Source organism: Dromiciops gliroides, chromosome 4 (genome assembly GCF_019393635.1).
Source record: "Dromiciops gliroides isolate mDroGli1 chromosome 4, mDroGli1.pri, whole genome shotgun sequence".
NCBI classification, from domain to species: Eukaryota; Metazoa; Chordata; class Mammalia; order Microbiotheria; family Microbiotheriidae; genus Dromiciops; species Dromiciops gliroides.
In genome coordinates this window covers 493,115,773-493,141,824 of record NC_057864.1, presented here as the reverse complement: position 1 = coordinate 493,141,824, position 26,052 = coordinate 493,115,773, and the positions used below count along the sequence as shown (strand labels likewise).

General features: G+C 54.6%; 1 protein-coding gene across 1 annotated transcript in view; it reads left to right on the top strand.

Annotated features, from left to right (window-relative positions):
• The window catches only part of HDAC4 (histone deacetylase 4), a 236,364-nt gene that overhangs the window by 27,318 nt on the left and 182,994 nt on the right, over window positions 1-26,052 (top strand). The window contains exon 2 of the mRNA XM_044001859.1: window positions 13,172-13,379. Coding sequence (XP_043857794.1) covers window positions 13,358-13,379 — 22 coding nt within the window. The 5' untranslated portion in view covers window positions 13,172-13,357. The remainder of the gene's footprint in view (window positions 1-13,171; window positions 13,380-26,052) is intronic.

Sequence of the window (26,052 nt, the reverse complement as noted above, 5' to 3'; positions counted from 1 at the left end):
CACCAGACCTGGAGTCTAGAAGGCCTATGCCCTGAGACACTTACTAGCTGGGTGACCCTGGGCAAGTCACTTAATCCCTGCCTCAGTTTCCTCAACTGTAGAGTGGGAACTGAAACAGCACTTTCCCTCCAGGGTTGTTGTGAACACCAGCAGCAGCAGCAGCAGCAGCGTGTTTTAATTCTGACTTATCTGATTATTAGTAAAACTGCAGTTTTCAATCTGCAAAATGAGTCTTCCCTGTGTGACTGCTGGTGGGCTGTGATTGGGTGTGGTCCTCAGCACAGGAATTCTTTCCTGATGTTTCAGACATCCCTTTTATTTGTTCCTTTTGTTCCAAGGACTTTTTCTTAGTCTGTTTTGCTTTGGACAGAACTTTTGGTTGGAGGTATGAAGTCCTCCCTTTTCTAATGCCCCTGTTGTTGCTTTGCCCACAAGTTGTTCCCCTTCACATTCTAGCTCAGTGACAGCGGAGCCGCCGACCCACTGGATACAATCCTTTATCGTTGTTGTTGCCCCCTTGACATTGATTGAATTGGCATTTTCCCAGTGATTTGCATGTGCATTTCTCTGCATCTGAGAGGGCTCAGCCAGTTTTTCAGGTTCTTGAGAATTTGCATTTCTTCTTTCAAGAACAACCTATCCTTACTCTGTGAGGCATCAATCCTGCCCCAGGACTGTGTCTTAGCTTCATCAGCATTGCCTGGGCAGCAGTGTCCTTCTCACAGCATCACTGTTCCTGATGAGAATCTCCGCACACCCTGCATGTCTAGTAACTCTATCATGGCTGAACACACACTGTCACCAGTGTGGTACCAGTGGTTTCTGAGAAGTGAAAAAACAAACCAAGAGGGGGCAGCTAGGTGGTGCAGCGGATAAAGCACCGGCCCTGGCTTCAGGGGGACCCGAGTTCAAATCCAACCTCGGACACTTGACACTTACTAGCTGTGTGACCCTGGGCAAGTCACTTAACCCTCATTGCTCCGCAAAAAACCCAAAACCAACCAACCAAAAAAAACAAACCAAGAGAGAGAACAAGGAGAGAGAGGAAGATCATGGAGCCGTCTCCCCAGGCCCACTGAGCATGAAGCACCAGACAGACTTAAGTGGGGGGAACGTCTCTGAAGCAGGCCCAAAATCAAACTGGATGACTCAAGTATTAACTTGGGAACATTAATATCCATTTCTTTTTTCAGTTTCTATTGGAATTACAAAGGATTCCATTTACATTTTCTCATACAACTATTTTTCTGAATTCTTGTTTGCAGGTTTGAACATTTATAAGTATACAATAATTATTTTTAAAGAACTCATCTGGGGCAGCTAGATGGCGCAGTGGATAAAGCACCGGCCTTGGATTCAGGAGTACCTGAGTTCAAATCCGGCCTCAGACACTTAACACTTACTAGCTGTCTGACCCTGGGCAAGTCACTTAACCCCAATCGCCTCACCAAAAAAAAAAAAAAAAAAACAGAACTCATCTACTAGGGGCAGCTAGATGGAGCAGTGGATAAAGCACCGGCCCTGGATTCAGGACCACCTGAGTTCAAATCCAGCCTCAGACACCTGACATTTACTAGCTGTGTGACCCTGGGCAAGTCACTTAACCCTCATTGCCCCAGAAAAACAAACATAAAACCCCAAGAACTTGTCTACCATATGGGAGTTCTTCTATTGAATAATTTTAGATAGTTTACCTTTTTTTTTCTTTTTCTTTTTTTCAGGGCAATGGGGGTTAAGTGACTTGCCCAGGGTCACACAGCTAGTAGGCTGGGTTTGAACTCGGGTCCTCTGAATCCAAGGCTGGTGCCTTATCCACTGCACCACCTAGCTGCCCCCGATAGTTTACCTTTTTAATGGCTCACTGGCCATTATTGTCAGCCTTCCATTTCTTGAGTGTCTGCACTCTATCTACCCAGCAGTCCACTTGGTGTTGTACGGAAGCCAACCTGGCCTGAAACCTCAAGAGAACTCTCATTCTAGTTGGGGAGACCAGCTTTAAGAGCATCACTGACTTGATACCAGGTGGTCCTGGCTGCAGACCTGCGGTCTGGTCTTGGTGGTAAATGTAGAGAAAGTTGGGGCAGGTGCCCTAGAAGAGGTGGTAGGTGGAGGGATGGGTGGAGAGTGTGCAAGAGGCCTGAAGGTGAGGAGACAGGAATGAGCTTAGACTATTGGGTAGGGTGGGCACAGTGAGCTGGCATTATCCAGGGCCTTTCTATTTGCCAAGACCTTCATACTCCTAGGGACCACTGACCCAGTGGCTTTATTGTTCTGAATCTGGAAGGGGCCTCAGGTCCTAATTAGCCTAAGCCTCTCATTTTACAAATGAAGGAACTGAGGCCTAGGAAGGTAAAGTGATTGAGTGTCATTGGAAGGCACTTCAGAGACCATACCATGAATTCTAAAGAGGAGGAAACTGAGGACCAGGGAGGGAATGGGATTTCTCAAGGTCATGCAGGTAGCATCGGAAGTGGGATTGGCCCCCAAGCCCAGGGCTCTTTCCACTGCCCTCTGGTGCCTCCCATGATGTCATTGGATCATCTGATCCAATGGGCAGGTTGGGCCTCCCCCGGCGGGGGCTCGAGTCCTGGGCTCTGTGTCAGGGCCGGCAGCAGCGTGTCACCGAGCTCCCTCATCCCATGGGAGTCTGAGAGCAGGGGTGCCTCATTGTTGGGCTTTCCCTGTAGGAAGCCCTTGATGAATGCTCCATCCACCTGCAGAGTGGGGAGGACGATAACAGCCGCTCCCTCATGGGCTTGGGTGCGAGGGGATGAGCTTGCCAAAGTCCTCGGCTTTCACCTTGGGCAAGCTCTTCTTGTGTGGGTCCAAGTCACAGACAGAGCAGTTATTTGAGGGGTTGAATAAGCAGACTGAGTGGCTGGGCTGGAGCCGCAGGCAGAGGGATGGGTGGATGGACACAATTCTTTTAACTCGACAGAAAAGACCACTGGCTGTGAAGGCAGGACTGCGGGGGGGGGGGGGTAGCCTGACCTTAGTGCCAAGCAGGAGGGTGACCCGTGTGGAGGATGGTCCGGAGCACCCCAGCCTGTGGTGGGGGAATTGCACGGATGCTGGTGCTTGGGAGAGAAGATGAGGTAGGCCCTGTGGTCCAGAGGCCGAGGACCGAGTCTCAGCTTGGTCTTCTGGGGCTCCAGCTCTAGCCGAGAGAACATTGCCAGCCAATCCAAGTAAACAGACCTGGGTGTTTCTGAACATTCCTGATCATCCCCACTGAGCTCATGAGGGCCCCGCGCTGGGGCAGACCTGGACTCGGGCACACCGGGCGGCTTCTCTGTAAGCAGCAGGCTTGGGTGCTGGACGTCTGGGGCTCTTGCAGCTGCCCCAGGGCGTCTTGGTCCTCTGATGGCTCCCGTCTCAGCCACGCCACACTGCCTTTATTTCACTTACTGCTTTAAGGGTTGTTCGGTACGTTAGAGACCTTCTCATTTAGTCTGTGCGCAGTGTCCTTCCTCCGCGAGGGATGAGCGGGCCGAGGTGCAGGGAGGATGCCTGACTCAGGGTAACACCGCACGGTCCCTAGCAAGAATGGAACAGGAATCTGGCTGCCTCTCGACTTCCCAGAGCCCCTTCCTCTCTTCTTCACTGGCTAGCCAACGGCTCCTGATGGGAATAGCTGGGTGAGATGCCATCCATTTCATAGAAGAAGGCTGGCAGGGAGATGGAGGTCATGGAGCATGGGGTCCTTGCCACCGTCCCTGCCCCTGCCCCTGGATGCCAAGGAGTTCCGCTGCAGCATTCCCGGCAGGACTCTCAGGGTCAGACCCAAAGACTTCGCCTCCCCTTTGGCCTCTCACGGTTTCTGGCCTGTTGGTAGGAGCCTTCCCCATGGGAATCAGAGACAGAAGCAGACCTTTGCCGAGAGGAGGCGGGGGGGGGGGGGGGGCCCTTCTCTTTGGCTGTGTTGGCCATGAATAGAGAGCAAGCTTTGACAATATTGGCCTCAGCCTGATGCTTTGCCAGGAGGCTCCCTGCAGGGGCTTTCCCACGGGCAGGTGGGCAGCATTCCACCAGATTCCTAAAGCTCGGCCCCCGAGGAGATGACTTCTTGAACCCTGTTAGGCTGACACATGCACACACGCACACACTACACATACACACACACTACACATACACAACACACATACTACACATATGCACACACTACATGCACACACATACGCACACACCACATATACACACTACACATACACACATGCACACAACATACACGCAATACTACACATACACACACACGTACTACACATATGCACACACTACATGCACACACATACGCACACACTACATATACACACAACACATACGCACACACTACACATATACACACAACACATACGCACACACTACACATACACACATGCACACAACACACACGCAATACTACACATACACACGCACACACTACACATACACACACACACACACACACACACACAAATGACTGTTTGTGGGAAGCGGTGGGGACAGTGGGAAGTGCCTTGGTTCCACACTGGCTTGTGTGGGTGGCCCCTGGGTGAGGCTGTCGCCTCCCTGGGCCTCATCTCCTCATCCTCCAAGAGCCTTTCCAGCTCTGTCTGTGAACCGAGGGGCTTCTTTGTCCGTTCTCTCCCCTGCTCCTTCTAGGTCCCATCTTCTTGCAGCTCTTGTCCGGGGTTTAGAGCGTGTTGGAAAAGCCCAGCTGAGCGTCCCTGAGGGTAGACGTGTGCGCACACAGGCTGGTTTTGCCAGGCTCAGACGGAAGCCGTCGGTTAGATGAGACCAGTCCTCAGGGGTGGGATTGGGAAGGTGGGAGTCGGCCCCATTTGAGGGTCCTTGGTGCTCGGCCCCTGGGATTTCTGTGATTGGCACAGGCCCCAGTGGACCACGGCCTATGTAGACCAACGTGTAGCTGAGGCCGGAGAGGGGCGCCTTGCCCCAGCTCACTCGGTGCCCCCAGCTTCCTGTCGTTGGCTCACTGACCGTGGGAGCATCGTGGGCAGTCCCTTCATTCTCAGAGCCTCAGCCTCCTCCTCTGTAGGATGTGGGGTTTGAGCCTCTGGGATGCCACGATCCCCTGCTCCCTTGTGCCTCTCCTGTAAGACGATGGTGGCCAACGGCTCTCTGGGGCCCAGGCTCCTGTGGGACAGAGAGGGCAGCAGGGGCCCCTTCCACCTTTCGGTGCCATGGGGGGCCAGGGCGGGAGGAGGCCTGCTGGGGGGTGGGAGCCCAGGAGGAGGTTTCCCAGCCAGGCCTGGTTGGAGTTGACTGTGTGCCAGCATCCTAGTGAAGTTCCCAGCATCCTCCAAGCTCAGGAAGGTTCTCGAAGGCTTTTATAGTCTGGAGACATTTCTTCCCCTTCCTCTCCTCCCTTTAATGGACCAGTTTAGAAGGGCCTTGCTCAGGGCTTCCCAGCACGCTTGCTCACTCGCTCGCCGTTTGGGGGGCCCTGGACCCTCTGTGTGAAAGTCGGATGGGAAAGGATCATTTCTGTCTCTTCTTCACAAACCCTTGTTGGGGTGGATCCAGCTGAGGGGGTACGAGGCACGACGTCCTCATCTTACAGGGGGGAGGCTGAGGCCTGCCTCTGGTGGGAGGCCATGGGGGTGTGGCGTCAGCGGTAGAGTTTGAGCTCAGGTCATGCGACCCTAAACCGGGAACGTTTCCACTGTGGCACGTGGGAGTCGAGAGCCAGACGCCGCCCCTTGCTGCTGGGGGTGAGGTGGGGCCATCCTGGGGGCCCAGCTCCTGGGCTCCCTGTGTCCCCCCTCCCTTGGCTGTGGGGTTTGGGAGGGGTCACTGATGCCTGATTGTGGGCACCCCCAGAGTTACTGCGGGGGGTCAACAGGTGCCCACAGGCTCCATGTGTTGTCATATTGATCTTTATTTAGCTCTGGAATGATGACTCAGCGGATCCCATAAGGAAAGATGCCTTCTGGGGCCTCGAGAAACAATGTCTCGCACCTCGAGGTATTTGCGTTTCTCCAGCCTTTGTGGCTGCTTGACAGCATGAGGCATCTGCCGGGGCAGACCTTTCGGAGCCCCTGCAGTCCTTGTCTGTAAATGGTGGGCTTGAGCATGGGGTCCCTTCCAACGTCTTCTGTTCTCCAAAGGTCCTGCTGGCTCTGGGCCTCCAGGACCTCGTGAAGTGATAACCCAGCTCTGCACGGTGTGCGTGTGTGCGTGTGTGTGCGTGTGTGTGCGTGTGTGTGCGTGTGTGTGCGCGTGTGCGTGTGCGCGTGTGTGCGCGCGCGTGTGTGTGTGTGTGTGTGTGTGTGTGTGTTGTATACAATCTTAGGACATCAGAAAGGGGGGGGTGAGGCGGGGGCTTCCTGCTTGCAAAGACTGTGGCCCTGGAGGTGGTGAGGTAGCTAGCCAGCCAGCCTCCTGCCCTGGCCTGGCCCCCAGGCAGGTGCTCTGACATGAAGGCTTGTGGTGGGTGGTTAGGGGGGCTCTGGTCCCCTTGAACACATTTCTTAGAACTTGTATCTCTGTCCTGGCTCGGTTTCCTTTTTCAGAGACTCTGCATGTGCTAGGGGGCTCCTGGTCCTCTCTAGAGCTTGGGGGGCCCGAAGAGGCCTTGACACCAAGCTCCTCATTCTGCAGAGAAAAAACGGATGGAAAGGAAGGGACTCACCACGCAGTCAGGGCATAAACAGCCCAGTCGGCTTGGAGCTCAGGCCCTCGTCCGCCTCGGGCTCCACCTTGGCCCTTCAGTGTGTTCTCACAAAAAGTGGCTTTGCTCAGGAAGCCTGTTAGTAGTCTGGGATCGGTGACACTTGGGCCCTGGAGGAGTCTGAAGTGACCTCCCCTCAACAGATGCACCGCAGAATGTGCGGGCACCTGTGCTTTCCACCACTGGGAGAGCCCCTGGTGTGTAAACACCCTCCAACAACATGGCTTAGCCTTGGAGACCAGGGAGCAGCCATCATCTGCTAGGTGCTGGTGGCAGAGCTCAAGCCACCTGTTCAGTCCCACAAGTAAGAGCTGGAGGCAGGATTTGAACTCAGATCTTCCTGCCGCTCTGTCTGCTGCTGTTGGCGAATGTCATCAGGTGCATGGGAGCCATCCAGCCCTTTCAGAGACACGCTGCATCGGGGTGCCCTCCCGGCCTCTTCAGGATGACTCAGAAGGGTGTTGAAGCCGGCGGGAGGGAGCATTTCCCAGGACAGGTTGGGGCCTGGGTCAAGGGCTGAGGCTTGCGTTGTTTGGCAGGGAAGGGGCTGGTTTGAAGTGGGTGCCGAGCGAGCCAGGTTCTGCTAGGAGACCAGCGAGGTCAGGCCCCACTCACGGGTGGCAGTGTTGGCACATCTGGTCCAGTAGCCAGGGTCGTGGTGTCTACAGAGATCGCAGGGTGGAGCCGGAGACAAGCCTGTCAAGACTGGCTGTTCGCTCCTGTCCCTTCTGTTGCCTCAGTTTCCCATATCCTTCCCTTCCTCCTACCTCAGAGCCATCCATGAGAACAAAGAATTTTTACCAATCCACACAGTGGGAGAGATGTGATGCTCTGCAGTTTCCCAGCCCCGTGAGCCCCGCTAGGCACTGTTTTCTCCGGGTTGTTCCTAGCAGCCCCATCCAGGCGTGTCCTCTTAGGGGGCAGGACACTCTTCAGAGGACACTGGCCGCTGGTGTCAGGCAGAAAGCCCACGGGCCCATTCCCACTGACCCCCAGGGTCCTGTGACACAGATGTAAAGACCTCAGGGACCTCAGGGGACGCTTTGGCCCACTCCCTCCTGTCGTGGGGGGAGGGGGCGGCACTGAGCCCCAGGGAGGGGAAGGGGCTTCCCCCAAGGCCGAACGAGCTAGGAGTCCAGCCCAGCAGCACCGCCCAGGAAGGAGATGGCAGAAGGCGTGTGGTTCCTCTTTCCCCCCTCACTCTGGACCTGTTCTTGCGCTCTGGCTCCCGAGGGCTCCCTGGGCCTCACTGCGTCACTGCTCTGCTCCCTCTTGACCGAGATGGCCAGCACGGCCCTCCCACCTGTGGCTTTGCGTCCGTCCTTCCCATTCGGTGTCTGGTAGCATGATAGCTCTTGCAAACTATCCTCCACGTTCCCTGTGAATCATTCAGAGGCTTACCTGGAAGAAGAGCTGTCCTGGGTCAGGGCGGGGCAAGGCCAGAGGAGGCGGACCCGCTCCAGAGGCCATCCTGCGCAACCCATGAGGAACCGAGGCCCAGGAGATAATATCCTTAAAGGGCTAAGTGCAGTGCCTGGTATACAGGAGGTGCTTAATAAATGTTGGTTCTTTTTCTTCCCCTACTGCAAAGCTGGAGAGTGTCCAGAGGAGTGCAGTCTGGTTAGCCAGAGACCTCGAGGTCACCTCCTCTGATGCTGGGCTGAAGGCACTGAGGAGGTTTTCCTTGGGGTTTGAGAGCGAGATCGTCAGCAGCTCTGGGCCGGCAGGGCTGTGGCACCCGAGGCCGAGGCCAGTGCCAGGGGTTCCCACTGGGCTCCTGGGGCAGAGGCCAGGCTGTGTCATGGTGGGGATCCCCATTCAGCCTGGAGAGTCCTGTTCTCCCGCGTGGTGGGAAGGGGCCTTCGAGGGAGCCCCTGGACTGTAGGCCGGACGCCTGTGCCCACGGATCTGTGCTAAGGAGACGCCTGGTGGGGTGATTCCCAGAGATCAAAGTCAAGGGAGGCACTGTACCCGTAAGGAGGCCGTGTAGAGCCTCTGCTCTGGGGGAACAATGTGGGGACTGCACCTTCCAGCTGGGCCCTGAGGGCTGCCCACCTTGGGTGCCTGGGATTTCCACGCTGACTTCTTGGTGTGAAAGAGCCCAAGGTCCCCGATCCCGTGCCAGGGGTTGGTCTGAGGTATCAGAAGGCCAGGGCTGGAGTGCCCCAACTCCATTAAAGCGTCACTGGGACACAGACAGCAAACAATTAGAATGATTCACAGCACAGATGGTGTGACTGTGCGGTGTTCTATGCCAGTTGATACTCTGATTTAGTCGGGAAGCCGAGGCCCAGAGATGGCAGTCACTGGCCTGAGGTCACACAGCCAGTAAGCAGCAAAGGCTGGGCTTGAATTTGATCCTCTGTCCCCTGGCTCACACAGCCCTCCTTCCCCCCAAAAATGAAGGCAGAGAGACAAGCCTGTGCGGCTCTGGTGAAGTCTTCTGGGTGGAACATTTAAGAAAAACGCTCTAGAGTCCGATCCATAGGATCGTTGATCTGAACCCAAAAGGGACTCACCGAGATCCTCTTATTTAGCCCCAGAGAGGATGAGAGCTTTGGCCAGATCCACTGAGGGAGTCAGTGGCAGGGCTGGCATTGGAACCCAGGCTCCCGACTCCCAAGCCAGCATTTTCCATCGTCCTCCACAAGTATTTGTCAGCCACAGACTAGTGGCTGGCAGAGAGTAGAGCCAACCTTGAGGGTGAGGTGGCACCTAATGAGTGCTCCTCCTGGGCAGCTGTCACTCTACTGGACTGGGCGGGGTGCACACTGTGTAAAGAGTGAGACATTGTTTGCTTTTTAAGCTTGTGGTCCACTGAGACCTCGAAATCTTTTGTCAGACATGGTTAATTTGCTCCTCTGCCATCCTTTATCTGGGATAGTCATTGATTAAAAAACAACTACAACACAGGGGGATCATTGTATTTGATCTCATTGCCTTCAATACACTTTGCAGTGTTTGGGGGCCCTCGTGCTCAGAGGAGCCCAGGTTTGGTCCTGGAAGTGATGAGTGGCCATTGAGCCCAGCTCTGCCATGATTCGGTCCCTCTGTCTCACAGCTTTGTCATCTCTGCCTTCACCGAGGTCTTCTGAAAATCGGGATCAAGGATGGTCGCCTCGGCCACTCGGCCCAGCTTCTCCTTCTTCGAGCCTGGCTGTCCGTCTGTGGCGGCCCCTCCGTGGCACTTAAGCGCCACCCTTCCATGTCACCCACAGAGTGTCTCTTGAAGGCGCTCTGCTAGCGGTGCCAGGTCTACGGGAGGAAGTAGCCTTGGCTCCCCGTGACTTAGGCCTTGCACGCATGTTCCCTCAGAGCGGCTCTTTCCTCTTCCGTGGCTTCCCCCAGACGAGCAGCAAGGCCTTGCTCCGCTGGGCCCGAGTTTCCATTTGCTGCAGACCATTTCTTAGAGCTCATTTTCCTTCATAGAAAGATGCCGACTACGCTTTCCTATGCAGCAGCTTCTGTCCTTCCTTGGAACCCTCTCTCACCTCTGTTTCGGAAACAACCAGCAGGAGCCTTTTCCTCTTTAGACTTCATCGTGACTCAGATCCTTCTGCCCCCAAACCTCCCAGGCTCCTCTCACAGACTCTGCTGGAGTCGCCTTCCTCACGATTCTGCCGTCTTCGAGTGGCTCTTTCAGGCCCCAGGTTTCTACTGAGCTCCCTGTGCGGCCTCATCCCATTCTTCAGATGGGCCCTCCCCCACCCGTCCCTGGCCTGTCTGAAAGGGTCTGGAGGGCTTGGGAGGACTGGCACTGGACCTGTGTGCTTGCTCAGGGTCAGCCCAGAGGCCAGCCCGTTTGGTACAGGTGCTTCCTAAGGGCCTCTGGAAAGTTTGTGACTCCCTTCTGAAATCAGGCCCGAGTCAGGAAAGTCACCTGCTGGATTTGCAAAGCCAACACGACAGGAAGTGCGTTGGGCCAGAGGTTTCACTGCAGAAAATGGATTTTCTTATCAAAGATTTGAGGCTGTCCAGCACTGGAGGCCAGTAAGAAATAGCTGAGAGGCAAGTCCAGTCTGCAAGCATTGATTAAGCTCTAGTTGTGTGCCAGACACCACTTCGCGTGCTGCAGATACAGAGAGACAAGAGCGGGCCTTGTCTTCAAGGTGCCAATGTGCCGACCAAGGTTCCCTTTGCCGTGATGGGGGCGGCCAGTTAGGATGTCGGGGCATCTCCTGCCTGGGTCATGGAGGACTTTGGGGCAGCTCCCCATGGCAGCCTATCGGACAGCCCCAGCATCCCCTCTTCAGACTTCTGAGCTCCCCTGTGCCCCCTTAGCTGGGTATGGTGGGGAAGCGGCAGCTGCTTTTGAAGAGCAACCTGGTGAAGGTGGGAGCCAGAGTGGCTCTTCATGACCTCTCTGTGCCTCCGGCATGTCCTGCCTGGGCTTCTCCCCAGATCGGTGATGATGACAGTCAGGCCTGCGCCCCCCTCCAGCCCACTTTGCACGGGGATGGCCCCTATTTAGAATGTTTTCTCCATCTGACCTGCCAGCCAGGTAGAACAGACCCTCCACGGTTACGTTAGCTCCTGGCTCTCCACATCCAGTGATCCTGATGAAAAGTACCCAGAGAAACAGATGAGAACTAGCGAGATGCGTGATAGGATCCTTGCAGCGGCTGCAGGGGAGCCTCCCCTGGCCCTGGGGCCGGCCTCCTTGGCTTTTTCAGGAGCTGGGGGAAAGCTGTCTTTAGTCTTATCTGATGGTGGTGTGTATTGTGTGTGCATATGTGTGTATGAATGTGTATTGTGTAGGTGTGGGTCTATATGTGCACACGTGTGTATGCTTATTGATGTGTGTGAATGTGAATACATGTACAAGTGTGTAATGTGTTGTACTATGTGTTCACGTATGTGTGTGAGAGTGCATGTGCTGTGTGCCCACCCTGTGTGGGAGTAGATGGCTTTGAAGAAAATGATCCCTTCATTTTCCTTCCAAAATAGCAGGAGGGCTGAGTTTCCAGTCAGATGCCCCAGGTTCAAACCTTAGCCCTCCTAGTTCCTCCCAGGGTCACCTTGGGCCTCTCTCCAAGGCTGCTCATGAACATGAAAGCTCATTTGGCCTCTGATCCCTCCCCAGCCCCTCCCTATAACCCTTTAAGAAGCACTTGTTGGGGCAGCTAGGTGGCGCAGTGGATAGAGCACCGGCCCTAGAGTCAAGAGGACCCGAGTTCAAATCCGACCTCAGACACTTGACACTTACTAGCTGTGTGACCCTGGGCAAGTCACTTAACTCCAATTGCCTCACAAAAAAAAAGAAGAAGAAGAAGAAGCACTTGTTGTCCTGCTGTTTAAATGTAGCTTCAGGCAGGTTCAGAGATCAAGCCTTTGGGGTGGGGGCATGTTGGAGACCACTGGGGTGAAGGCCCTTGCCCTGCATGCAGGCAGGAGCTGGAGCTGGGAGGCTCGGGCCCCTTGCTCTGACTTCCCTGCCCAGGTGGTGAGGGCTTGGTTGGGGCCTGAAAGCAGGGCGGTGTGGGGAGGCCTCCGCAACCATACGCAGCTCCCAGAACCATCAGAGTCTAACTTAAAGTCAGGGAAATGTGGGATTGTTCATACTTGAATCCAAACAAAGGATTCCCTTTAAAAACACAGTAAGAAGCCTCAGAAAGTGCTTCATTTGGAGGCTGGAGAAGCTAGTGAGGCAGGAAGGGGCTGCCGGGTACTCACTGGCTGGTGAGGGCGAGGGGCCGGCCTGGGCTGGGGGGGGCGGCCTTCCACTCACAGGGCCTGGGGGAAACCCCTCCCCAGCCCCTCCTCGGGTCTTCCTCTGTCCACATGGGCCTCTGAGGCCCCTCCCCCCAATCTAGGGTCCCGTGGGGGCCCAGTATGGTGATGGCGGCTGGAACCGCGCGGGCTGAGGCTGTCAGGAGTGAGAAGGTGGGGGCCAATTGGGCCCCATTCAGGGCACCAGCCTTGGAGGTGCCAATGATTGATGACCGTGACGATAGCTAATGCCCAATGCACCTTAGAAATCCTCCCAAATATTCTGGGAGTTGTCATTAGCCTCATCTTACAGTGGAAGAAACAGGCAGGCAGAGGTGAAGTAGCTTGCCTAGGGTCATATAACCAGTAAGCGTCTGAGGCTGGATCTGAACTCAGGTCTTCCAGACTCCAGGCCCAGCACTCTATCCATTGCGCCACCTAGCGGCCTGCCTCTAGGTCTAAAAAAGACATTGATCAGCCAGGGACTGAGTCCATGTCACACTGGGATCCCTGGAGGGACCCAGGAACATTCAGCAGAGAGATGAAGGCCCAACCATGTCCCCCCAGCCCCCAGTGGCTCCCTCTGCTTGGCCCTTCCTCCTCTCCGCTGTCCTTACACCTTGTGTCCCCGTCCTGGCTCCCGGTGGTCCCTCTGGCCAGCCCCCATCAGAGGGCCTCGCCCCTTTGGGTCCTTGTATCCCCAGTGTCTGGTACGTGGAAGCCACTAATAAACAAGCTGACATGGCATTAGGAGGCTAACAAACGCACTTCTTTTTCCCCTTCTGAACACAGGTCCCGATTCTGAAAGCCTGCTGAGACCCTGGGCTGCTCCTTCGGGCTGCTCGGACATGCCCTAGCCTCTCTCCAGCCTGTCTGCGCTCCTGTGTGATGGTGGCCCGTTGGCTCTGCTTGGAGCTGCTGCCACCGTGGGCTCTTTGATCTCTTTTGAATCGCCTCCTGGACTTACCCGTGCTCGCGATGAGCTCCCAAACCCATCCAGGTAAGTGCCCTCCAAGGGGAGGCCCTAGCGGTGCTGGCCGGGCCCAGCCTCGCTGTTCTACATTTAAAGCTTTGGGGAAGCCACGCTTGTCCACGTCTGGGCCTTCGTGCTCTTTGCAGCATGGGTGGGCATGCCGCCTCTGGCCCTGGGCAAAGAAAGGGTAAAGCAGCTCGGTGCTGGGCACCTTGGACAGTTCATGGCAGTTTCCTGGCCTCAAATGATCTGCTTTTAATGGATTCGGGCCCTTTTCCCCAAAGGACTAGGAAAGCAGTTCATGTGTGTGTTGTAGGATGATCCCCGTCCCCACCTCCTCAGCCCACTGTGGCTCACGCCCCTGCTGCTCATTCTGGCGAGTATCTCGGGAAGATGCTTCTTGGCCCCTTCCTTGGAGATGGGAGTGGCCGAGGCTGTCCTGGAGTTAGTTGTGTGGCCCCCTTCTTTGTGGCATGATGGCGATGGGATGCATGGGGAGGGAGGCAAGGATGGCGCGGTGTCTTGGGAATCTGAGTGCCTTTCTTACCGTTGGAGGCAAGGTAGAAGGTCTGTTTTTGTGTTGATTGTCCCCACAAGGGGTGTTATTGTATCCGCTCAGGAGGCAAGGTGGAGAGCCCGTGGGTCTTGGGGGAAGTCTGCCCCTGCTCTAGCTGTGTTGGACTCTGTGTTATAGATGCAGTCTCTCTCCCCTGGCCCCCCACGCTGAGGGTGGGCACACCTGTCGTCAGAAGGCCAGGACGCCACAGACATGGAGGCTCATGGGGTCATCCAGCATGGTGAGACTTCGCCAGCGTAAAAGAAATATGTTGGGCTTCACCCGGTTTTCTCTGAGTGTTGGGGACGGGAAGGTCCTAAGGGCTGGTGGCAGGGCAGCCTGCACCTCCTCTGCCTCACCCTAAGAGCTCCTGAGAGGGCTGTCCGCTAGTGTCGGTTGGGCCAGGGGGGCCTGCTGAACCCCGGGCCGGGGAGCTGCTCTTGGGATGCACCTAGTGCTGAGGCTTTGTCTGGGTGCGTCCTGTGGACCTCACTGAGATGCTGGGTGGACCAGGTTTCCTGGGCCAAGGTTAAAAGGCCAGATCTTGCCTCAGTTTCCTCCCGTTTTCTGATCATACCCTCGAGACCTCCCTCTCCAAGTCCCCAGAGAGACCAGGGACCATGTTTCTCCCTCCACTTTAGGAAGGAAGGACGGAGGGAGGGAGGGAACAGACAGGGGCCTCTCTCTACGAACAGTGGGTCCTGGCTTTGCATATGGAAGGGACTTCAGAGACAACTAATCCAACCCCTCATTTTACAGAAGAGGAAACTGAGGCAGGGGTGGGCAGAAGAGATTTGGTCGCCGTCAGAGGAGGGCGGGGTCCTGCCCATCAAGTCTGTCCTCTCGCCCCCGCCCCACCTGGGCCTCGAGTCAGGCTGTGCTCTTGTTCCTGTCATGAGGTCCTTGCTGGGGGTGTGATAGAAGGGAGGCCAGACCATGTGCCCAGGCCCATCTTGGCCTCCGAACTCTCCCATAGGGACTTTGAGTGAAACGTGTCACTTACAGACATTCCGAGATTCAGGCTTGTGTCACTGGGACCAAAGGGGTGTCCTGGCCCTTGGGGCTTAGAAATCAGTGCTCTCAAGTGAAGTGTGCGTGCACGTGTGCATGTGTGCGTGTGTGTCTGTGGGTAGAGCAGGGGTAGATGGCTGGACTGGGCCCTAAGCAGCCCAGATGACCTGAGAGCCCAAGGCTACATGCAAAGGACGGCTTCCCTGCACTGCCCCATGATTTGGGCCAAGGGGCTCCTCTGCAGACATTCTCTGCTCCAGCTGATGGTCTCTCTGCCCTCTCCTGGAAGCAGATTCAACCTGAGACTTGGAATAAGCTAGGGAAGTCAAGGGAAGGAGGGTATTCTGGGCAGGAGTCTTAGCCAGAGAAAAGGCCTGGAGGGGAGAAATGGTGTTTGTTGAGTGACTGACCACCTGCCACTAACGGGGCAGCTGCTGGGTGGTGCAGCCGATAGAGCACCGACCCTGAGGTCACAAGGCCTCGTGTTCAAATCTGGCCTCGGATACTGAATAGCCGTGTGACTGTGGGCAAGTCATTGAACCTTTGTTTGCCTCTGTTTCATCAGCTGTCAACATGGAGATGATAACAGCACTTACTTTCTAGGGTTGTTGTGAGGATCAAATGAGATCGTCATTTTTAAAGTGCTTTGCACAGTACCTGACATATAGGTGCCTAATAAATTCCTGTTCCCTGCCCTCTTCTTCTGCTCCTCCCCAACCCTGCTGGTGCTGGGCTTCTCTGGGGCTGCCGCAGGGCTGGGGCTGGCCTGGGCTGGGTGCTTTCAGCAAACATGCTTCACATTTTGTTCCTGTGACTTCTCAGAAAAGCTTTTGAGGGACCTTCCCTTAAGCACAACCTTAGAAAGTCATTCCTTTGCTGGAGGTAACTGGGTAGTTTTCATCTTGTCTTCTCTGTTTCTGGTTCCCCTGGCTTTTGCAAGGCTCTTCTCTGAGCTCCCATGATGCCAGTGCCTTTTCTCTGTTAATTAACCAAGCCCGTACATGTGTCATTTGTCCACTTCTGTTGTGTGGCGTCTCCCCTGTTAGACTGGGAACTCTTGGAGGGCAGGAACTGGTGTTTGGCTGTCTTCGTAGCTCTTGTGCTTGGCACATAGGTGGCATTTAATAAATGCTGATTGACTTGAATGGATTCAAATACTGTTCATTTTTGGCACATCTGCCTTCGGCCTCCTTCACTCCGTTCAAATGAGAAAACCCAATCAGAGGGGCTGTAGAAACCACCACATGCAGCTCCCTCTTTATAAAGAAGGAAACTGAGTCACAGAGAAAGCAAGTCACACCGGCGGGTAGGAAGGAGCAGAACTGGAATTTGGTGCCCTTTGCAGCCCTCTGGGATGAACAAAGGAAGGCATAGAAGAGCATCAGGGGAGTGCCTCCTAGGTGCCAAGCATTGTGCCGAGAGCTGGCAATACAGAGGAAAAAAGCAAGGCATGCTGTGCTGTCATTGGGGAAGAAAGATGCACGTCAGGAGGGTTCATCAGCCCTGCCCCAAGGCGCTAGGCCCTCACTGCAGGGTGCCTAGAAAGGTCCTTTGGAGTCCTGAGGGGGCACCGGGCATCTGTCCCCAGCAGAGATCCACCACTTGAGAAGGGCGTGGGCACTTCAGGAGAGGGGGGTGGCTTTGGAAAAGGCTCATGGCCGAGAGACTGAGCCATGCTTCAGAACGGTTGGGGCTTTGCCCCTGGGGTGGCTTTGGCCAGTGGGATCCTACTGTTGCAAGAGGGAAATGAACCGTGTTTGCTCGTTTTGTCAGACAAAGGTGGGCCGCGCCGTGAGCCTCTGCAGGCCCCTTTCAGCGTCTCTCTCAGCCGATCTGTCACGGAAACATCTTGGCTTTGGGATGCGCCCCGTCCCCTCTTCCTCAGTGGTCACTGGCTGGGGTCGTAGTCAGCAGAGGTTGGTTGTGGAAGCCGGGAGCCAGGACGGCTCACTTGATAATGAGTTCTGTTTCTTTTAAAGGCTTTTGTTTGAATTTCTCCCCCTTTCAAATCACAGATACTTTGTTAGGCTAGAGAACCCCCGTGTTCCCTTTAAGTGAAGCACTGGGGTGCGAGGCTTGGGAAAAACTTGCATTCGAAGCCTTTCAGCAGAAGATGCGTATTTCCAGATTCTGAAATGCTGAATGTTGGGTGATGAGCGATACTGAGATTTAAGAGTGAAGTGTCTGGTCTGGAGAAGATTGGGTAGGAGAGTTGTTCCCTACCATTGAGCGCCCCAACTTGGCAGCCCCAGAGGGGCCCTGAGTGCCGTGCCCTGGCACTGGGAGGTACCAAACTTGGGATGGGGGGAGGTGGGCGGCTTGGTTTCTCCCCAAGGCCACACAGCCTCTATTCTCTCCCTATCACACTTTTTAATGAGGCAGGGAAAGTTTTTCCATAGAGTGTGAGATGGACATATTTAACGAGAGTCTTATAAATTTACCCTTGGTACAAATCATCAGGCATTGAATTTCATCAGAGCTGCCCTCTGTGCTTTGCCAAGGAGGTTTAAGTGAGGCAGAGTCTTTCCTTGGCACTTGGTGTAGATGGGCACCGTTGACCGTGGACAACCCTTTGTCTCCCCTACCCCTTTCCTCCTTGGCCAAGGGATGATGGTGTTATCCCTGTCTGTTCACACCCATAGAAAGTGGTGAAGCTGAGTTGGGGGTGGGGTGGGGAGGGGAGGTGACTTCATGATGAGTTCAGCCTGCTTCAGGTCACACAAGGATGCCGGGTGCCAGCAATCTGCAAGGCCTGGGGAGAGGGCCACAGCAGGGCAGCTGCTTTGGGCCAGCTCAAGAGCCAACTTCCCTTATTCAACAGAAGGACAACTGAACAGATTCTGATTTTGAGGGAAACTGAGGAAGGGAAGAACACGCATCTAGGAAGGCTTCCTGGAAGAGCCGGGCTCAGGCGTGAGCCTCGAAGGAGCAGTAGCGGGGGGTGGGCTGCAGGAGAGCCTTTTGGGAAAGGGGGGTGGTTTGTCAGGAGCACTGAGCCATGAGGGGCAGGGTGGATTTTGGGGAACAGAAAGTGGAACTGTCTGGTTGCATTGTGGGGTGGCCAGAGGGCCCACACATGCCTTGGTGAGGTGGTTCTGGGGCATGGATGCTTCTGTGGCAGTGGCAGGTTCTGGTTCCTCCCTGGGATGCTGTCCCAGCCCGTGTTGGGGTTTTCTTTGTGCTTCCTCTGAAGTCTCCACGGGGCAGCTCAGCCACGTGCTGGAGGCTTGCCCTGACTGTCGGCTATGGGGTGGGGGGAGGAGGCTGCCCGTTTCTGCTTTCTCATCAGTGCTACAGGCCAGCCCCCTGCTGTCCTTGATGTCTTTGACTTCACTTTGTCTGGTAATCATTTCTGTAGGCAACAGCCTGTGGTCCTCTCCTGCCTGTCAGTGTCTTCCCATCACCATTGGTGTTTCTTGTAATTTTGTATCACTTTCAGCCTCATACGTTGCTGAGAGAATGTTGATATTAGAGAAGTCCTCCGCTTTTGTGGGCAGGAGCAATCATATGGTTTTTTTGAAAGCATGACTCAGTTTCCTAAATGTGCTATGGTCTCATCTCTTCTTCCTACTCAATTCAAAGCCTGGCATATTTGTTCATCTGTAGTATCTGTCTGATTTCATATCAGAGTTTGAGCAATGTATTTTTGTCATCCATTTTGTTTATCACGTGTACATGGTGAGCTCCACCAAATCCCTTTGCAGTGTGGTAGATTTCACTGAGAGGACTTTCGAGTGTCCTTGGTCTCTGTGAAATAGGCAAACTGTTGTTGCAAAGAGGAGCATTTGAAAAACTTGCCCACTGTAAGGATTATTCACAAGGCATCTTCCGTGACACTGGTTAGCCTGTATCTTCATTTCTGGTTCTTGTCCGGTATCAGTGCTTCCCAGGCTATTGACCAAAATTATTTTAACAGCTACATGTGCCTTGCATGACTTTAATGTGTGTGCCTCTGAGGAAACTTGTTTAGAGACAGCCTGCAAGCCTAAGTTTTGTCCTACCTAGTCACTTGCTTTTTGTTGATCAATAGGTAGAGGACGCAGCAGGGTGTTAGGTCTTCTCCTTCCATTGTGTGATGGTCCAGAAGGACTCTCTGGTCAAAAAGAGCCCGGGGAAACATTTGGCTTCCCATGCTTTCAAGGATGCCCTGTTGACCACAAGAGTGTGCACTCCTGAGAAAATGGACTTTGGGTAGATCATTTCTAGTGGGGTGGTTTTCTTTTTCTTTCTTTCTCTTTTGGTTAAACAGATGAGTGAGTCCATTAGCTAGAGAATAACTGGAACCACTTCCTGTCTTCTTGTTTTGGGGTTTCAGTGGGTTTTAACTTCAACCTCAGCCAGTCAGTATTGTTGGAGATACAGATGAGCAATGCAGCAGCGAAGGAGAGGAAACCTGACAATGGATGTCTTCTTAGGGTTGAAGGAAAGGAAACAGATGAGGAATGTGCTAGTGAGGAAAGAAACAGACGAAGAACACAAAGACAAAGAACGTGTTCTTGGGCCGAAGGAAAGGAAACAGACGAGGAATGTGCTAGTGAGGAAAGAAACAGACGAAGAACACAAAGACAAAGAACATGTTCTTGGGCCGAAGGAAAGGAAACAGACGAGGAATGTGCTAGTGAGGAAAGAAACAGACGAAGAACACAAAGACAAAGAACATGTTCTTGGGCCGAAGGAAAGGAAACAGACGAAGAATGTGCTAGTGAGGAAAGAAACAGACGAAGAACACACTCTCAAGGCAAAAGGAAAGGAGCCAGTGAAGAGTGGACTCTGAAGTCTGCCCCCTTGGAAAGGGGCCTCTATGCTGCTCTTGGCCTTGACTTTCAGGAGGGCAGGTGCAGAAGCAGAGCCGTATTCAGTTTAACAAGCCCTCGTCAAGCCTTTCCTCCGTGCCGCACCCTGGACTGGGTTCGAGGGATAAGAACATAAATACAAAATCGACAGTTTGGGCCTTCCGGAAGCTCACCTCCCTGCCTTTCAGTGCCTGGGCATGGACAGGAGGTTCTGTGGTTTCACTGGTGTGGGCGTGCCCTCCATCAGTGCAGTCACCACCCTTTTGTGACTTAGGGGATGGCTGTGTGGGTGACCACAGCTAGTCTGGTGAAGAGCGCTTCTGAGATTAGCGGGGCTGCTGCTTGGAAGGGGGGCACACCCCACTTGATCCCTGGGCCTGTGCTTGAAGCAAGTCCAGCCTGGTTGTTTCAAAGGATCATGATCTGGAGAGCCAGAGAGCAGTCTTCTCACCTACCCTTCCTCTGCTTTCAGTGCCTAAGTTCCACAGGTTGCAAGTAGCAGAGGTGTGACTGGCACTCGGGCTCTTACCTAGAATTTCTGCTCTGTTGCAGCCCCTGGGTCACCTCCACACTAGGCAAAGGCACCAGGGGAGGTGACCGGTCATTGGCTTCTGGTGGAGCCCAGCACCCGGAGCTTGCTTCTCTCCATCTCTCCTTCCTCCACCTCTCCTGTTGGTTTCCCGCAAAAGGAGCCCCGAGACCTGGAAGAGGAAAGGGGCGTATTGCAGGGTGCTTGTTTTCTGAAGCTTTATTGGGAGGAGGTAACTCAGCCTTGGTCGTCTGATCTGACTGCTCATGGCCATAGACGCATCTCCTCACGGTTTTCAGGCCCCCAGATAGCCCAGCCTCCTGTACGAGATTAGGCCCGTCTTGTTTAAAGGTGGTGTAACAACCTTTGGGATTCTTTTAATGAACTGTGGCAAGGGACTGAAAGCCACACAGTTGTGTGCCATTGAGAGGAGAAACTCTATTGCCGATGATTCTGTCTGGTTTTCCTTCTCTTCCCCCAAAGTGATCCCAGGTTCTGTCCAAGACTGCTCAGCATTCGAGTTTGAGCAGAAGATGCCTGCCGTGGCCAGTTCATTTTGAGGGTCAGGCTCCTTGTTTAGCCCAGACCACACTGAGCTGGGGTGGCCCAGGAGAGCTAATGCGCCTTGAGGTCTGCAGCTTCCAGGAACGAGGGGCTGGATGTCACTTCCCGATGGCTCTGGGCCTCCAGATTGAGGGTCCTGTGGCCCAAGGCTGCGGGGCCCTGCATCCTTCTTGGGTTGGGCCCTAGGATGGGGAAGGGCCCCCTGAAGCCTCCCTGTGGAGGAGTGGGCAGATACGGAGATGCCTGGTGGTCATGAGGAAGGTGGGTTGGTCTTGGGGAGATGTGGACAGTCTGAAGCCCCAGAGCACCCTTCCCCCAGTGGAGGCCGTCCCCAGGTGGGATGGCTACTGTGAAGACCATTGAAAGAAGCTTGGACCAGGAGGCTGTTCCCCTCCCCCTCCTCCATGCCAGCTCTGGAGTTTGGGGATCCTGCAGCCTGGACACTTGGGGCTGCCTGTGTCTGAGGAGAAGAGCCCATGCATCTGGGCTGGTGGGTTTATGTGCCCCTGTTGACTTTTCCTCCGTAGAATCTGGATTTTTATCCAGAACACATACCTGTTGAGGTAGCTGGGGCTGCATTCGTTATCAGACACGTTCTGCTTTTGTAGTGAAATAGAAAACCACAAACCTTGTGTTTGTCAAAACCAGATTTCCTGGTAGGTGGAGCAGTGGCCAGCGTCCACCATCTTAGCCGTCGCTTGGGGGAGGGAGAGGGCCACGAGCACCCCTCTCCTGCCCCCTCCGAAGTCCTGAATAGGGTAATTCTTACTACTTGACAGTTCTTGGCCCCCTCACATTCAGAGCCCGGTTCCCTGTGACTGAGGCCCCCTGCACAGTTCTGAGAGGACCGTGTTAGCATGTCCCTGTGTCCAGATGGGAGGAGGACACACGGCTGGAAAACCTGCTCCCCATTATTCCACACACTGTCAGGAGCCCAGAGCCCCTGAGTCGGGTATTGACTGTGCACCTGCAGATTCTATGTGGGGCTGCACACAAAAACATCTGCTCTGGGACAGCTCCCAGAGGAATTGTGAGGTCGGAGTCACCCCATTGTGTGGGTGGCCCTTTGCATTCGGTTCAGAGTGAGGGGGCCTCTGAGCCCCTTTTATGCCTGCTCTCAGGCACTGCTGGATGAAAAGGACACTTAGAAATGTGTGTGGGACTGAGGGGAGGGCAGAAGTGGGCAAGGGCCTAGCGGCTGCTATAGTTTAATAATGCCCTTGGAGGACAAGGGACCCAGGCCTTTTATAGTGCCAGATTTGCTGTGTGTGGTCAAAGCTGATGGGAATGGCGGTAATTGGAGTTTTCAGGTTTTCCTAGTGGATTTCCAGTGATTGAGCATCCCTCAGCAGGTTATTTCCCAGTGGACCCTTCATGTTATCAGTATCTGGTGGGTGTGCCGATCCCTAGCTCAGAGAGCAGTAAATCTGATTCTGGGCAGTGGAAGTATTGGGGGGTTTAGTATGGCCCCCCACTTCCCTCTTCTCCCTTGCTCCCTTCCTTCCTTTCTTCTCCTTCTCTTCCTGAAAGCAACAGCTGTCCGCTCAGCCTGAGCTGCCATCTTGATTTCTCCATGCTTAGCAAGTAAGCTCCGTCTGCTGGGGCCGGAGAGCATGGTGGCTTCCAGGCCGGGGTCGGGGGAGCAGTCAGCAGGCCCTGTCTCTTGGCATGATTTCCTCTCCTAGGCTTTTGGTCTCCGGGCCGCAGGTCTCCAGCGCAATTATCCATGGCTTCCTATGACTTATGAAGTTGGTGCCATCTTTGGAGAGCCTTTGTTTGCTTTTCCTGAGGGCGGGGATCGGGGGGGGGCTGGATGTTTGGATCCTGATGCTGCCAGTGTGGGTCGTGGAGGAATCTCCGAGACCTTACGTCCCAAAGGAGACGACATTTCTCCCCTTTTCCACAGGGACGCTGGGGGTGGGAGCCAGTGGCCTGTGTCTACAGGATGAGGTGGACTGTTGCTTGGGGGGGGGGGGAGATAAGGATCAGTAAGAGAGGAGGAAGGAAGGAGCTTTTCCCAGGAGACAGTAGCGGAGGTCTTTGCCCAGCCTTCTTTAGCCTTGGCTGCACCTGTGCCGAGTGCAGTGTTGACTTCCACCGTGCACAACTCGAATGCTGCACCCAGTACAGGGGACGCCTTCTGCTGCTAGGCTCCTGGGCTCCCATGAAGATGAGGAGTAGGGGATGCTGAGGGCTCCGCCACTTGGGGTCACCGAGTCAGATTAGTGCTCGAAGAGACCTTTCAGCCTCCAGTTTTCTTGGCCTTCCTGGCAGACTCTGGATATTCTCGTTTCTTTGTTGGTTTGTTTGCTTGCTTTGCTGTTAGTGTGGTCCTTTAACATAGGAGCTGGGTTCGAACCCAGGGCTTGGGCTGTGACAGGTTGGTAACCTTTGAGGACAAGGGAATGCACACATATCATAGACTCAGAGAGCCAGAGCCAAAGGGACTGCAAAGGCCCCCCTCGAACCTCTTCAAGTATTCCAGGTCCAGATGGATTCACTGGGGCATGTAGAGGTGTCCTCTCTAAACTGCTGCCCCACGTCTCAGATGGCCCAACCGAGGCTGGGCGCCTCATGGCTCCCATGGACTGCAGCTGGAATCCAGACTTGACTGTTTTCTAAGCAGGCACCTTGTGAGCTCACATTTGCACCATACTTCCCTGGGGGGAAGGAGCCCTGGGTCACCTCCAGGTCACCTCCTGACCTGGCCCTTTCTTCAGGCCAGTGGCCCTGGCTTCCTGGCTGCTCCCCATGCTTGGAGCAATCTCTGTCCTCGGCCGGTCTCAGCCGGATTGTAAGGAGCTTCCTCCTCCTTTCTCGTTATGTCCCGCTGCAGTTACCCTGGCTTAGCTGATCTGCGGTTGTTCTGCATTGACCCATTGACCCCCCAGCTCTAACTCCTGGAGAGCAGGGGCTGGCTTTTGCCTTCCTTCATGTTCTAGCCCTTAGTCTAGTGCCTGGCACACAAGAGGGCCTTTATTTTGTTTTATTTTCCATAACAAGCATTTTTATTTGTCTTGGAGTTCTTCCCTCCCTCCCCACCCCCCTCCCTGAGGGGTAAGCAGTCAGACATAGGTTATACATGTGCAATTATGCAAAATATCATATTAGTCATTTTGCATAAAAACTTAGATAAAAGAAAAAAATGAAAGAAAGTGGAAAATCGCCTGCCTTGGTCTGTGTTCCATCAATATCCGTTCTTTCTTTGGAGGGGGATAGTGTGTTTCATCAATCGTCCTTTGGGATTGTCTTGGATCATTCTATTGTTGTCATTTTAAGTCATTCCCAGTTCTTCATCCAACAGTATGGCTGTCTGTGCACAACATTGTCTTGGTTCTGCTCACTTCACTCTCCATCAGTTCATCCAAGTCTTTCCAGGCCTTTCTGAACTCATCCTGCTTGTCATTTCTTACAGCACAATCGTATTCCATCACCATCATGTGCCACAGCTCGTTGAGCCCTTCCCCAGTGGATGGGCATCCCTTTGACTTCGAGAGCTGCTGGAAATATGTTTGTACAAACAGGGCTTTTTCTGTAAGAGGGGCTTTAGAAATGCTAGTTGATTAGGAGATAGATGCATCTCAGCTTGCATCTCCCCCCGGTAAGGGGGTAGATGCGGTGACCTCTGAGGTCTGAGGTCCTGTGTGTGACCTCACAGAGTCTCTGCTTCTTAATATGAGGGAGGGCCTGTGAAGCCCCTTCCAGCCCTGAATCTTTGGAACTAAAACCCTGTGATTTCTTTCTGCTCACTCTGTGAAGGGGATGGTGGGAACAGTGACATCATCAGCCCAGTGCACTCAGGGACACTTAGTGAGGAAGTGAGGGCTTCTGCTGCTAGGCTTGGGGGCCTTGCTCCTTCCTAGCTGGCTGCCCGCGAGTCCCTGATGGATTGGTCTCCTCGACCATCAGACCCAAGAGATCTGTAGCCATTGGGTGTTGGGATTTCAAGCAGGAGTCTGGCCGCGTTTGGGGGATATCCTCTTGGACAATTTTGTATTTCTCAAGAGGTCAAATAGGCAGCAACCCAAAGGGAAATCTGAAAAAAGAGAGGTTCTGGCTGTGACCCCTAAGGGTGTAGAATCACAGAAGGGTTGGGAACGTCACTCAGAGAGGGTGTCCCCGAGCAGCAGGGATGACTGCGGATGCCCGTCCCCGGCCTCTCCTGCTGCCCTGCTCTTGCTTGGCTCCCCATCTCATTTCTGTTGCTTTAAGCCCTTGCTCGAGTGGACAGATTTGACAGGTGCCCAGGCCCTGTGAAAGGGCTCGGATTCCTCTGCTTCTCTGGGGCAGAGAGGATGGTCCTAGGTGAGCAGGCATCCCTCCTCCTGACCCACTTCCAAGACGTGGGGATTGTCCAGTCCTGCAAAGCTCTTCAGCCAGAGCCGGGCTCGCACACTGCCCCCACCCCAGTTGTCTCTGCTGCGTACCCTCTCCCTGCCCCTGGAGACGGGGCACCTTTGCTGTTTGGGGTGAGGCTGGCAGCTTATGCCACCATATGCTCCACTGCCGATACCGCTGTTGGAGAGCCTGCCCATGCCAGGCGCATCCGCCCCTGGGAAGCCGGGCCTGAAACAGCCGCAGGGCTGCCAGCTGCCTGTTGTCTGTGTCTGCGGTGACCGGGAGCCAGAGCAGAGGCCGGAGCCTGGCTTCTTTCCTTGGGCCCAAGCAGCTGGCCGGAGGCTGGAGCTGGGCCTTCCTCTCTTGGAAGAGGACGCATACAGGAGGATCAGGGACCTTCGCTGGGTACGTGCTTGCTTTTGTCCCACGGTTGGGCTGACGGGCGGCCTCAGTGGAGGCCTTGGGAGTGGGCAGTCCTGAATGTAGACACCCAATGTCCCCAGAACTTGATCCTGAGGGGACCTGCCCAGTAGAAACACTGGCCATGTGGACCCCAGGAGACCGTCCTGGGAACGATTGTTGGCTCGTGTCTTTCTGCTGCTGTGAGGATGATAGGCCAGGAGAAGGGTCACCGTGGAGGCCCCGCCTGGCTCAGGAGACCCGCTCAGCCAGCTTCTGCCACATGCCTGGCTGGATTTCAGACCCCACCCTGAATTCCCTCGATTCACTCATTCATAGGGTGCTTTTGCATGGACTCCTTCCCCTCTGAAGGGAGCTCAGTGCCCTGTTTCTGGTATTAAAAGCACAAAGTGATCCCTGAGAAGTCAGCCTCGCAGCAGACACTGGTGAGCCCCCTTCTGGGGGGGGGGGCTGGCCGTCGTGGCCAGCTCTGGCCTGGGTCTGAGCCCC